General features: G+C 40.5%; 1 protein-coding gene across 3 annotated transcripts in view; it reads right to left on the reverse strand.

Annotated features, from left to right (window-relative positions):
• Positions 1-12750, reverse strand: part of OTUD5 (OTU deubiquitinase 5) — a 731936-nt gene that overhangs the window by 316165 nt on the left and 403021 nt on the right. For all 3 annotated transcript variants that reach the window (XM_069645483.1, XM_069645484.1, XM_069645485.1), the window contains exon 4: positions 11334-11490. In XM_069645483.1, coding sequence (XP_069501584.1) covers positions 11334-11490 — 157 coding nt within the window. The remainder of the gene's footprint in view (positions 1-11333; positions 11491-12750) is intronic.

The raw sequence follows: 12750 nt of genomic DNA on the forward strand, positions 1-12750 counted from the left end.
GGTATATGATGATATGGCATTTATAACGTGCCTATACACAAGTTTTTCAAGGCGCGATGAGGCAAGGGAGGGGGAACAGAGGGGAGACAGACAAGCGATCCTACGAGGCCAGGTGTCATTCAGATCACGCAAGTGCATGGGAAGGGGAATGAGGGAAGTGCAGAGGGGGAGGGGAGAGGGGTAGTGCAGTACATGGGATAGTAAGATAAGTAAAAAGTACAGCCAGCAGGTGGCAAGTGCTGGTAAAGTTACTGTAGGGATACAGAAACAGTCCCCAAGTGCGGGGGTAGCCAGTAGGGCAGTGCAGGAGTGTGACTGGCGGTGGAAGGGGCCTGGGCCCGAGATCAGAGGGTGGCCAGGTAACCAGTGCAGTTTCAGTATCAGCCAGGAAGTCAGCAGGGGAGAGGAGGAGAAAAAGCAGAAGCAAAGAGAAAGGTTTTGGGAGGTGCTTCCGGAACCGGAGAGGATTCGCCTTACGTTTCAGGGAGGCTGTTCCAGAGGAAGGCTGCAGCCGAAGAAAAAGATCTATCCCCAACTCGTTGCTTGGGGAAGTATCTGACCCGGAGGGAGTTGGATGAGCGAAGAGCTTGAGAAGGAGGATATTTAGAAAGGTAGAGTTCAAGGTATTGAGGCCCCAGGCCGCAGAAGGCCTTGTGTACAATGCAGAGGGTTTTGAATTTAATCCTCGCAGCCACAGGAGAGATACAATCACTGGGCTTGAGGCCAAGGACAAGTCTCGTAGTCCTGTTCTGGATGAGTTGCAGAGGGTGGAGAGTAGAAGCAGGCAGATTTAGAAAGAGGCTGTTGCAATAGTTCAGCCTAGAGAGAACCAGAGCTCTGGAGACGGTGAGCTTCTAGGGGAAGGAGAGGAAATGAAGAATACCTCTGAGGAGGTGCAACTGGTAGCGAGACTTCTTCGAGACGGAGATGTGAGGAGAGAAGGTGTGTGTGGAGTCGAAGATGACCCTGAGGTTTTTGGCCTCACAGGTGGGAGCACGAAGATGGCCAAGCGAGGCCGGCTAGAGAGTGACAGGAAAGGAGGGAGCGGGTGTGCCGATGAGGAGACGCTCAGTCTTACTGCCATTAAGGCAGAGATCATTGGCGGCACACCACTCCTGGATGGCGGAGAGACAGTCAGATGAGAGAGTGAGAAGAGGTGGCTGAGGGAAGCCTGAAAATGAGCCGAGTGTCATCCGCATAGCACTGGAAGTTGGGGCAGAGTGCAGCAATGTGGTGGGCAAGAAGTGCCAGGTATTGGGTGAACAGCCAGGGAGAGAGGCTAGACCACTGGGGAAACCACAGGTAGAGATAGAGTAGAGTAAGGACCAAATTTGAACCTCGGAGGGTCGATCAGAGAGGAAAAAAGTCAGCCACGCCAGGGCCTCATCGGTGATCCCCAGGTTATCATGGAGACGGTTGAGCAGGATGGCATGGTTGACCGTGTCAAAGGCAGAAAAGAGATCAAGATGACAGAGGGGGTGTTGGGATCAAGGTTGGAGAACAGGTCTTCACGGATGTTCAAGAGAGCAGTGTCTGTGCTTCTGGCAGATCTGAAGCCAGAGTGATGGTCATGTAGACAACCAACAGATTCAGTGTGAAAATTGAGCTGGGAGATGGCCAGCTTTTGAAAGAGTTTGCCCAGGAAAGGAGTGATGGAGATTGGGCGATAGTTGGCCGGGCAAGAGGGGTCGGCAGAGGGTTTAAGAAGAAGGTGCGCAAGGGAGTGCTTCAGGGGGGGGGGGGGGGAAGACTCCAGTGGCGAAGGAGTGGTTGCAGAAGTCAGCCAGGGCAGGAGCCAGGGAATCAAAGTGGTCCATGATGGTTTTGGAGGAACAGGGATGAACCTGTTTTGACGAGACTTTCACAGATTGGACTTATCTAGAAACCTCGTCTGGGGAGAACAGGGGAAAGGCAGAGAAGGAGGGGGGGAGAGGTGGCCAAGAAGGGCCTTCATATGTGTTGGGAATGCTGCACGATTATGGCGTTTTGGGCTAAAGTGATAAAACAGCCACACTGGTTAACGAAAGTACAAATACAAATGAATATTAAACTGTATGTTCGGATACATTCCGACAAAATAAAATTTAAATATCTATACATTTATTTAAATGAATGTGTGTGCAACCTGCAGGCATTGGGATTGGTTCTGGGGAAACATTGTATGGCAAAAACATAAGAATCCTGAAGGCCCAAGCTACAATGGGCGTGTAAGAGATTGAATGAAGATGATCAAGACAGAAAAGGATGTAAGTACCATAGACTACAAAGAGGGCTGAAACTGGCGTCTATAACCTTTGGCATGAGGGGTTGGAACCGTTGCATGCTTCATCTAATCTAAAACCACCAGGAAATGAAAACACATTGTATAGCTGCTTTACTAAAAAAACAACCAAGAATAATGTGGGAGGATTAAGTAGGTTGTGATTTATGTTATGGTGTTGTATCGCCAGAGCATTACAATGTAGCTATAATACAATGGTTTTATTTTCTTCCTGTATACCATTAGATCACTAACAACCCAAATTTCTTCGGAAGCACATTTTGGAGTTTAGCACAATTGATTGAGCATGATCGACCAATACCTTTTGAGAGTCTGCAGCGATAGCCGATCATGGTATAACCGGCAGCGGATATCAAGGGCCTCATCGAAGCTAACAATATCCAATGCTTCTTAATATGAAGTGGAACAAAGCCATAGTAGGCTTTATGGACTGTAGATAGAAGCTTGAAATCAATCGTGTTTTCACAGGTAACCAATGAAGTTTAATGCAGGAGAAAAAGGTAGTCTCTGGGGGTTTAATATGGGCCGTCTTATTCTGAGTTAGTTGTAGCCTCTGCAGGTCGGATTTCATGGAGCCTGCATTAGATTAATAAGGCATAAGGCATTAGATTAATCCAGGTGCATGCACACACAATAGCACAGGCTATAACCACAGATTGCTTTTCCTAAAGTAATGGTCTGATCTGCCTTAAAATCTTCAATTGAAAATGAGACAATATGACTATTTGTGGATCCGAGGACAGGGGAATTCTAGGACTACACCTAGAGTTTAAACTTTGGTGTGAGTTTTTATAGTGTGTTCTCCCAACATATATTAGGGCTAAGTTGCATCAACAAGCATATCTCGGTTATGCTTCAGCCCAAGCCAATTTTATGTAATCCAGTGTTCAACAAGTCTAAAAATGTGTTGAAGATCAGCTATATTGGCCGCTGGGTCCTGATCTACTTGGAACACAAACTGGATGTAATCAGCATAATTTAAAACACTATGGATGCCTATCTAGGGGCAGAAGCACTGCCACCCCAATGTAATTCTCCTCGGGGATCTAAACATTTGGTGCAGTTGGTACGATGACAATGATTGCAAACACTTAATGGATACTCTTGAAACACACAATCTCCACCTTCTTTCCGACCTAGCATCACATAAAAATGGACACTGCCTGGACTCTATACAGTCCAGAGGCTTAAATCTACACAATGTTGGCAATGAACCAGTTAGCTGTTCAGACCATTATTTGGTACATTTCACTTTGGATACTAACTATACCCTAGTCAGAACCAAGGTAACGCTCCCCCAGAATTTCGCTGCTGCAAAAAGGATCTCGACAGCACCTTGGAAAATGAGCTTGTATATAATTTATTGGTAGCACAATCCAAATCTACCTGTACAGTATTATATACAGATCTGATGCTACAATTGCAGATCAATTACAACACTGCTGCCCCTTTGAAAAATGTTGAAACAGCAAATCAACGTGATAACTAATGGTATAGTGGACAATGGAAAACGCATGAGTTTATACCGCAAAACGGAGAAGAAATGGCTCAGGACCAGAACGAAACTTGCCCTCACTGAGGCTTAGCTTGCACTAAAAAGGTAGAAGGACAATAATCTATTGGCCAAATCTCTGACTCCAAAGACAGATTCATCTTGCAAATAGACCAAAAGCCCCGTTTATGGCCATAAAAAATGTCTCCAATCCAACTTGTATTCAACACTAGCATGCCTATAACTCAAAAGATGGTTAATGATTTAAACTCATTTTTCTTAAAGAAAATAGATCTTATCAGATGTAATATAGATGCCCAAGCTTTGGCCCTTCCTCCCGAGGTCACGATCGGCCCTATGGTTCATAGCCCAAAGACTATCAAAGTTTATTTTTTCACCAGTTACTGAGGAATGTATCAAGAGAATGATTGCAAACCTGAGACCTAACAAACGTAGTTATGACCCTATTCCGGCCTATCTGGCTAAACATGCAAGTGTTCTCAGTAAACCAATCCAGACTTTGGTGAATTCATCCAAGGTAGTGTACCTGAACAATTAAAATAAATCATATTACCACTACTAAAGAAACCTACCCTGGACTATAAAGTGTTGTCCAATTATCGCCCAATTGCGAGCCTCTTATGGCCTGCTAAAATTATGGAAAAAGTGGTGACGACATAACTGCAGGAAGGTTTGGAAAAAAACAATGTTCTTGATTGCTTTCAGTCAGGATTCAGGGCAGGTCACGGCACAGAGACAGCCCTTGTGGTTATCTGGGATGATTTGTTGGAGGCTGCTGATCGGGGCGACATCAGCATGCTTGACATGCTCGACCTGTCGGCAGCCACAGTGTATTTTGCAATACTTAAATCCAGAACGCATTTAGTGACTCACATATCTGGAGAGGCCATTGAATGGTTCTCCTCGTTCTTGTCGGACCGTGCTAAACAGGTTAAGGCAGGTCCCTACCTCTCTGAGGCGTTACCAGTGATATGAGTACCAGCGGGCTCCTCTGTCACCCTTGCTTTTTAATGTGCATATTTAAATGCTCCTTAATTTATTTGCTCAATTCAATCTGCAGTATCATTCATATACGGATGATAGACAAATTTATGATCAGCTAAGGCAACCACTGGAAGCATTGGAGCGAGTTCTAAAGTGTGCAGCAAAGATCCAAGCCTGGATGCTGGAAAATAAACTCCAGCTGAACCCATCTAAAAACAGATTGTGCTTGGCCCAAAAAATACATTAGCTAATCTGCTACCCTTGATCCCCTGTCCAAGTTTCTGCAACCAAATAGTCAGTCAGTGAGGAATCTGGGATGCATCTGGCAGACCAGTTTGAGCTGCAACTCACAAGTTAATGAAATGAGTAATTTTATTATCAATTGAAACTTCTCAAACCACTCTTACCGTTTATCTCTGAGAATGACTGGCCTCTGGTGGTAGGAACTCTTACAAATCGCAAACTTGATTATTGAAAAGTCTCGTTGTCCAGCATACCGAAAAATCAACTTCGGTGCTTTCAGGCCGCTCAAAATTCGGCAGTGCGTCTGATTTTTACTTCACCACGTAAGACACCAATCTGTGACTTTCACAGAAGTCTGCATTGGCTGCCGGTGCAGCAAGGGATACAGTTAAAAATATGGAGTCTAGTTTTGAAGTGCATCCATGGCCTTGCACCGTCCTACCTGACATCCAAAATTGTAAAACACTGTCCTACTCACAGATTGCGATCTTTGGGACAAAGCTTATTGGTAATTCCGCTCACCAGAACCACCACCTGTGGAGATAAACGCTGTTCCTCTGCAGGGCCCCGTGCCTGGAACTCTATCCCTGTACAATTACCCCAGATCGATTCCCTTGCCATCTTTAAGAAACAATTAAAAACATACTTGTTCAGATAAATATCTGGGTCTTGAAAGCAAGTTAACAAAGTTCACTAACTAGTCCATCTGCGCCTAAAAGCAGTTCTCTGCTAGGTTCCCTTATGGATATGCGCAATACAAATTAAAAAAAATCACCATGATTTGTCTCCATATCACAATATATTAACGCTTTCCCTAGTCCTAAAATAGTTTGCAATTATTTGTCAATGAAGTTTAACACTAGTGAAGCATTGGAAACCAAAGTTGTGCAGCTGGGTTTGCCTAGAGCAATACGCATGTGCCGCTTATGCGGAAATAATCTAGTGGAATCCCGGATACACCTTATGATCCAATGTGAATGCCTCTTACAACTACGAAATATATATTTAAAAACATTTCATAATAAGACCGACACAAGCAATTTTCATGAAATATGGCAATTTCTTAAGAATGGTAATGAAAGTAATTTGATATATTTTATGGTTCCATTTTATCTACGCATTGTCGAGATTTTAAAGATTAGTGATGCAATGACAGGTGTTTAGTAGTTTTTAAACTGTTTTATATTTAATTGTTGTAACACTATCACATTTAATCCAATATGACCCAAATTGACGGTTTTGATTGTGGAATCACCAGGTTGAAATGTATCGAGGATGGTGACTGTGATGTAATATGTTTTTACTTGACTGTTACATTATGTCACAAGGGTTTATCTATTAATATGATTTGAAGTGTAATTGTAAGGATCAGGTCATGCATGTTCAATTTTGTATGTTTAAATGTTGTATATACAAATCATTTTATGGCTATTAAGTATATTAATAATAAACGTAACTAGATGTAATAAAATAGAGTGGTCAATGGCATCAAAAGCTGCAAAAATGTCTGCAAGTAGCAACACACCAACATGGTTATAATCATGAATCTGTGATATGGAGTCTTTCATACCCTTCAAAGCCAATTCTGTGCCTCTACCAACACGAAACCCAGATTAACGCCCAAATAGGGAAGATTCCTCAAGAAAACCTTTACGTTGAGAAGTGGCTACCTGGTCCAAAATCTTTAAAAGAAAAGCATTGATCATTATAGGACGATAACTAGCACAATCATCTGCTGCTATGAGATCAGGCTTCTTCAAAAGAGGGGTGACCCATACCTCCTTCAGAACCTCAGGAACATAGCCTTTGGTAAAAGCATAAATAAATGTACAAAAAGGTCTCAGAGCTACAGCACAATGCTTTACACGAAAGGAGGGCCACAGGTCCTTATGGCAATTAGTGGATTTCAGTGCAACTGCGAAAGTGTTAGTTTCGTCCAAGGAGATGCAATTCAAACGCTGCAATAGCTTTCAGACCCTGGAGAAGATTGGCTGATTAGTCTTAGTTGCTAGTCAACCAAGCCTCAAGTGGCCTGCAAAGACGTGATCTCAAATAGAATCTTCAGAAACATTTCTCTGAGAAGAAGAAAATAAAGTCCGGATCTTGTTACATCAAGAGGGAAGAGGAGGCGAGCCGAGATGGGGATTCCTGAGATTGTTCACAAATTAAAAAATGTCTTTCGAAGAAAAGGGAAACTGTTCTATTTGAGATGCATAATATTGTTTTGTCCTCAAAGATGGCATGTTTATAGGGAATTCTGGCATTATTTAATTTACAGCTTACATCGTGGGAAGGATGTGATTTACGTCCAGTCTTCCTCGATTTACGTCCAGTCTTCCGTGATTCGTAGCAATTGCCTTAGTTAAGTTCTGCTGTAAACCATTTATTTCCCACATGCTTAACTTTAATACATTTGACTGATTGGTGCAATCAAATCAATCACTTCAGTAAGTAGTAGTAGGAAAAGCAGGCTAAATCCTCTACCTTGCACTTCTTAGCTTGTCCTGAAGTTCATAAAGGGATTATGTTTTTCTGCACCTAGGTTTCGTTTATTGCAAATGGGGAATTTGTGATACAGGGTTATGTAGAGATGATGGTATGCAAGTGGGACAGGTGCTACAACAGTGATCTCGGAGAATGATCTAAAACCCTCATGCCAAGAAAGAAATAATTGAAAAGGATACATTCTCAATTATAGTGTGGTTATACTAGAGAATGGAGTGGTGGATAACCATCTCTTGTGGTAGTTGTGCACATGATTATATATATATATATATAATAGATAATAACCAAACGGAGCCTGAATAAATATTGGTATCTTTTGAAGCGAGATTCTGACATTAGCCCACACTTGTCGTCCCATGCTACTGTAACGTATAGGAAACCACCATCTATACAAACGAAACTATCTCCCAGTATGTTTCAATCGCCTAAACCAAGCATTAACACCTGGTTGACTACTAAACCATCAGGTTTCTATACCTGTGCCAAATGCAAAGCATGCCGTCATGGAATGAACACCAAAGCTTTTTTACATCCTCGAACTAGGAAAGTAGTCAAGATTAAACAAGATCTGAGATGTTCCACTCAATTTGTCATTCATGTGATTACTTGTGCATGCAATCTATGGTATATTGGCAACACAAAACTGGAAGCCAGATTACGAATACTACAACACTTACGTGCAATCAAGAATCACGATATGTCCTACCCACTTGCCAAACATTTTGAAGAGGCACACCAAAATGACATTAGCACATTCAAGTATTCCATCATTGATTCGTTGGGAATCCATTCAAGAGGAGGGGACAGATTGCGGACTTTGAGACAAATGGAATCAAGATACATAGTAGATTTTAATACCAAACATCCGGGAAGTCACAATCGTGACGAAAAATGATATGTATTCCTGGGATCTTAAATCCTATGTTTGTCATGATTGTTACACAATGCTGTGTGTATCTGTTTTGCCAGGTTTTTTTGAGTGTGAACATTTTCCGATCATTTTCCTGTTCTCTGTACGTAGTGTGCGACAATATGAAAGGTGAAGTTTTAGTACACTATGTACGATTTGGACGCCTACTCAGAAGAATGCAGTATTTTGCATTTATATTTTATTGATTTTTCCAATAAGTATATTTTAATCACAGTTTTATATATGCACTTTTGTGGAAAATAGGAGAGATTGGTAAGCATTTCTAGATTCAGTGCTTTGCTGTCAATAATGCACAATATGTATCCTTTTTTAAATAGGTGATCTTCGTGGGAAATTATTTTTAAGAATACAATTACATGGTAGGCAGCCCACCATAACAACCAATGAGACCAAGAAAGGGATAATGTGATAATCTTAATACCTAAAACACTGTCATTTCAATGCTTTAAACATGCAGATTTTAATATATGATTGTACTATTTAATATCTTGTATCCTAATCTGTAACCCTCAGTTGTTTTTAACTATCCAACAATTCCATTTGTAAAACTGTGGGCTATCCATTTTAACATGTTTGCCGCTTTACTATGAAATGTTATTCTTTTATATACAGCATTATGTACTTTAATACACCAGATATGGCCCTTTAATAATAGGAGAGGGTAACATATGGTCACAGTACCTTCTATGGTTGCCCTTCTTTCTAATTCTTAAGTGCAATCTCATTTCAGTGTTTGATCGGAGCCAGACACCCGCAAGGGCAACAAACTGTCCACGCTCTGGTAATGGCACAATATCTTAAATACCTTCTTGTTCTTGTTTTGTTCAAAAAGCCTTATTAGGTGGGTCAATTTATATTGTAGAGGCACCCGCAAGGGCAACACACAGCCTCCATTGTCCCAACAGAACCACTTGGGTCCTACTAATAGCTCATGATTCTGATTAAGGCATGAAATCACAAATCTCCCTGTCCTTGTTTAAAAGCAGTCACTTAGGCAGGTTAATTCATATTGTAGAGGCACCCGTGAGGGCAACATACAGCCTCCATCAGCGCCATCAGAATCATCTGGACCCTAGGATCTTTTAGTATTTTTTAGTATTTTGAATGGTTTTAAGCCCACACAGTATACACTCAGACCATAGAGGCACCCTCAAGGGTAACACAGCCTCCCAGGTCAATATATGAATCATATGTATTTTTCGAACATACACTTTGACAGCACATAGCACTTTATCACTGAATAGTTAATTCATGTTTACATGGCACACAGCACTTTACTATTGAACAGTTCATCTATGTTTACAGAGCACGTAGCACTTTAATATTTATCAATACATACAAATCATTCATAATTTTACAACATGCATTTTAAATAGTACACATTATTTTGTTGTATTATGCAGTACCTAGTTATAAATTCACCCACTTGGGAAGACGAACATTAACTAGGTCAGCATAAACGAAAACTCATAACAATCACCTTGTTGCGCAATTTTCAAAATGGCAAGCACCTGAACGGATGATATATGTATTACCAATAAAAATTATAAAATTAAATAATTTTAACCAATTATGAAATTGTGTTTTTCATATCATTCCGTCCACTTGGGATAATTAAATTCTGGGTTGATTCCATGCACAGCTATAATAGTGAACTGTCAGTACTCCATACAAACACAGACATTAACAGAGAACAAAAGTAATGCTCACTATGTTCCAACATGGCTGCCTGTTTGTTTATATGTTTGCTGTGTGCCTTTCAGTTAATTTACTGAAGTGCAAAACACTAAAGATGGACTTATACATGATTGTCTATAATACTGCAGTCCTCTCTCCATGCTACATACCAGACGAAGCCCGAGCATGGTGAAACGCGTCGTTCTCTTTTTTTGTTTTAAACTGCTGCTGCCTTCGTTTGTCCATGTACTCTTTAACCAATAAAGGACGCTTTTGGCTGCACTAAGAAAACACTGATTGCGTGTGGATTTGTAAAGATTGATGTTTTTCCTCATGGGCACAGCCTGAGTGCCATTGCGCCCAGGATTGGATTCCAGTCCCTTTCTTTTCTTAATAATATATATATATATATATATATATATATATATATATATATATATATATATATATATATATATATATATATATATACACATATACACACACAATTTTTTTTTTTAAAAGAGATTCACAAAGTCCATGGTAGTTCAATCAGGAAGATGGCAACACAGCCAGTCAGTGGAAGTGATTGTAGGACACCATATAAACCTTCTTCCTCCATCAGACTAACATTTGCCTCCAAATCTGCCTCAAAGCATGTATCCTACCCATTTCCATGCCATCAGGTTGCATACCCTATATACTGTGCACAGACTACAAAAAACAGACATCTGCACTGTCCTCTTTCCATTCCTTCACATCTCCTTCCTTTCCCCTCTATTCACTAACCGCCTGACAAGTTTATTAAATGTCCCTCATGATAGTTAATTTCAAGGTGAACACTTTCCAGTTCAGTATCATCCAACCTTACACTTCTGTTGAATTATCAGCGAGCCACAGAATTCAAACAATATTTGTAATGAAATTACTTTCAACAGCTTCCAAAGCTCCCCTATACATAACTGTCTCCAGAGCAAGTGTAGCACCCTCTGGCAAGGAAGTGTGGCGTGCATATCAGCATGGAAGTCAATTAACTTAGTATGAGTAACAAATGCAGTAGAGACAAAACTGAACTGGCAGAAGACTGCTCATTGTGTTGCATCTCCTCAAATAAAAAGGGGGCCAACAAATGAAATGAGATGGTCATAGGCAAATAGTGTTCCTTTGGTAGAATACAGAAATAAAATTCAAACATGAAACTGCAGCTAGAATTACAGTACCTGTGCCATACTGGTAGACTTCCACCGGCCTGTTGAACATTTCAGCCATGGCCTGCATTTCTATGTGGTTTCCATGACAATTGTTTTTTCGCTTCCTGTTGATATATGTGGTGAAATCTTCTGTTACATAGCTAGAGAAGTAGTCTGCATTCTTCATCTGAGGAAAATATGAAAAGAGGACTCCATCATTGCAATACTAGAAACCTCCACAGCATACTATCATTGGGACTTGCACTACCAAAGGTGAAGAGAACTACACAAGGTACTAAGGAGTCTAGGTTAAAAAGCAGCATTCGCCTAATCTCAGCCAATTAAAAATATTGTTAGAAAGCACTGGTTTGCTATAACTACACTAAAACACCAGAGACAGGAGGTGGTGCTTTATTTGCCTTTCAATGCTGAACTAGAAAAATCATTGCGAAGATTAGCAGAGAAGAAATAAATGAAAACAAGTTTTAACAGTAACCCCTGACAGAGCATATCCTTTAGTAAGGTCCAACACCTACACAGTACATAATGGATTAACACTCATACAATTCAATTATGCCAGTCAATTTCCTAGTCCTTAAGAAATGGATCTGCTTTCTTATGGTCACCGTTATGAGTTTAATGTTAACAGCCAGTTTAAAGATTGCTGGAAAAACCATGTCATTTCATTGTTCTGCTTTGTCCTTGGAAAGCAAAAAGAGCTTTCTATTGTTCATCAATTTCTTGTGAGGGTAATGTAATATTTCCAGTTTTAATCAACTCCACTAAGTTCCATTCATTTGTTACAGGGCCACCCTTTGACTTTAAATCTTAGCAATGTAACCATAGTTTTGCAATGTTAGGCCAATACTCTGTTATCCAAAAAAACAGGTTCAAAAGCAAGAAATATTAAAGGATACCTATGCCCATGTCTTGTTTGAGGCACTGTGAGTCCTTAATATTTATGAGGGCTTGCCAGCTGGTAAAAATCATTTTTTTATAAATGAATAGAAATGACTGGGTTTCATTTCATATTCTCTAAAAACTAGCAGGTGCAGATTGTTTATGGCCGACTCATTTTCACCTTATAACCACTTGTCTACTTCTCCAAATGGCTGAGAAAAATAAGAAACAAAGCTGCACATAAATCTTCCATGTTAGAAAAATCCAATTGCCAAGTTTATTCTTTTTTAATTCCTGAAAGCTAGCTGTTGGCGAAGATTTTCCACAGCTCTTTGGGGATTGGTGTAAGAAGACTTAATCATAAGTGCCTACAGGGGTCAAAAGAATCAAAGCTCTATCTGGTAGCTCAATTTGTACAAAATAAGACATTACACAGATTTACTGAATACATTCTATTACAGGGTTGTATGTAATTTAACTACACTAGAAAGACAAACATTACATACCTGTAATCAGCTTTATGATGCTTGCATCTACTTAAGAGTCA

The sequence above is a fragment of the Ambystoma mexicanum genome, chromosome 2p, assembly GCF_040938575.1.
Source record: "Ambystoma mexicanum isolate Mex_15411 chromosome 2p, UKY_AmexF1_1, whole genome shotgun sequence".
In the NCBI taxonomy this organism is placed as follows: domain Eukaryota; kingdom Metazoa; phylum Chordata; class Amphibia; order Caudata; family Ambystomatidae; genus Ambystoma; species Ambystoma mexicanum.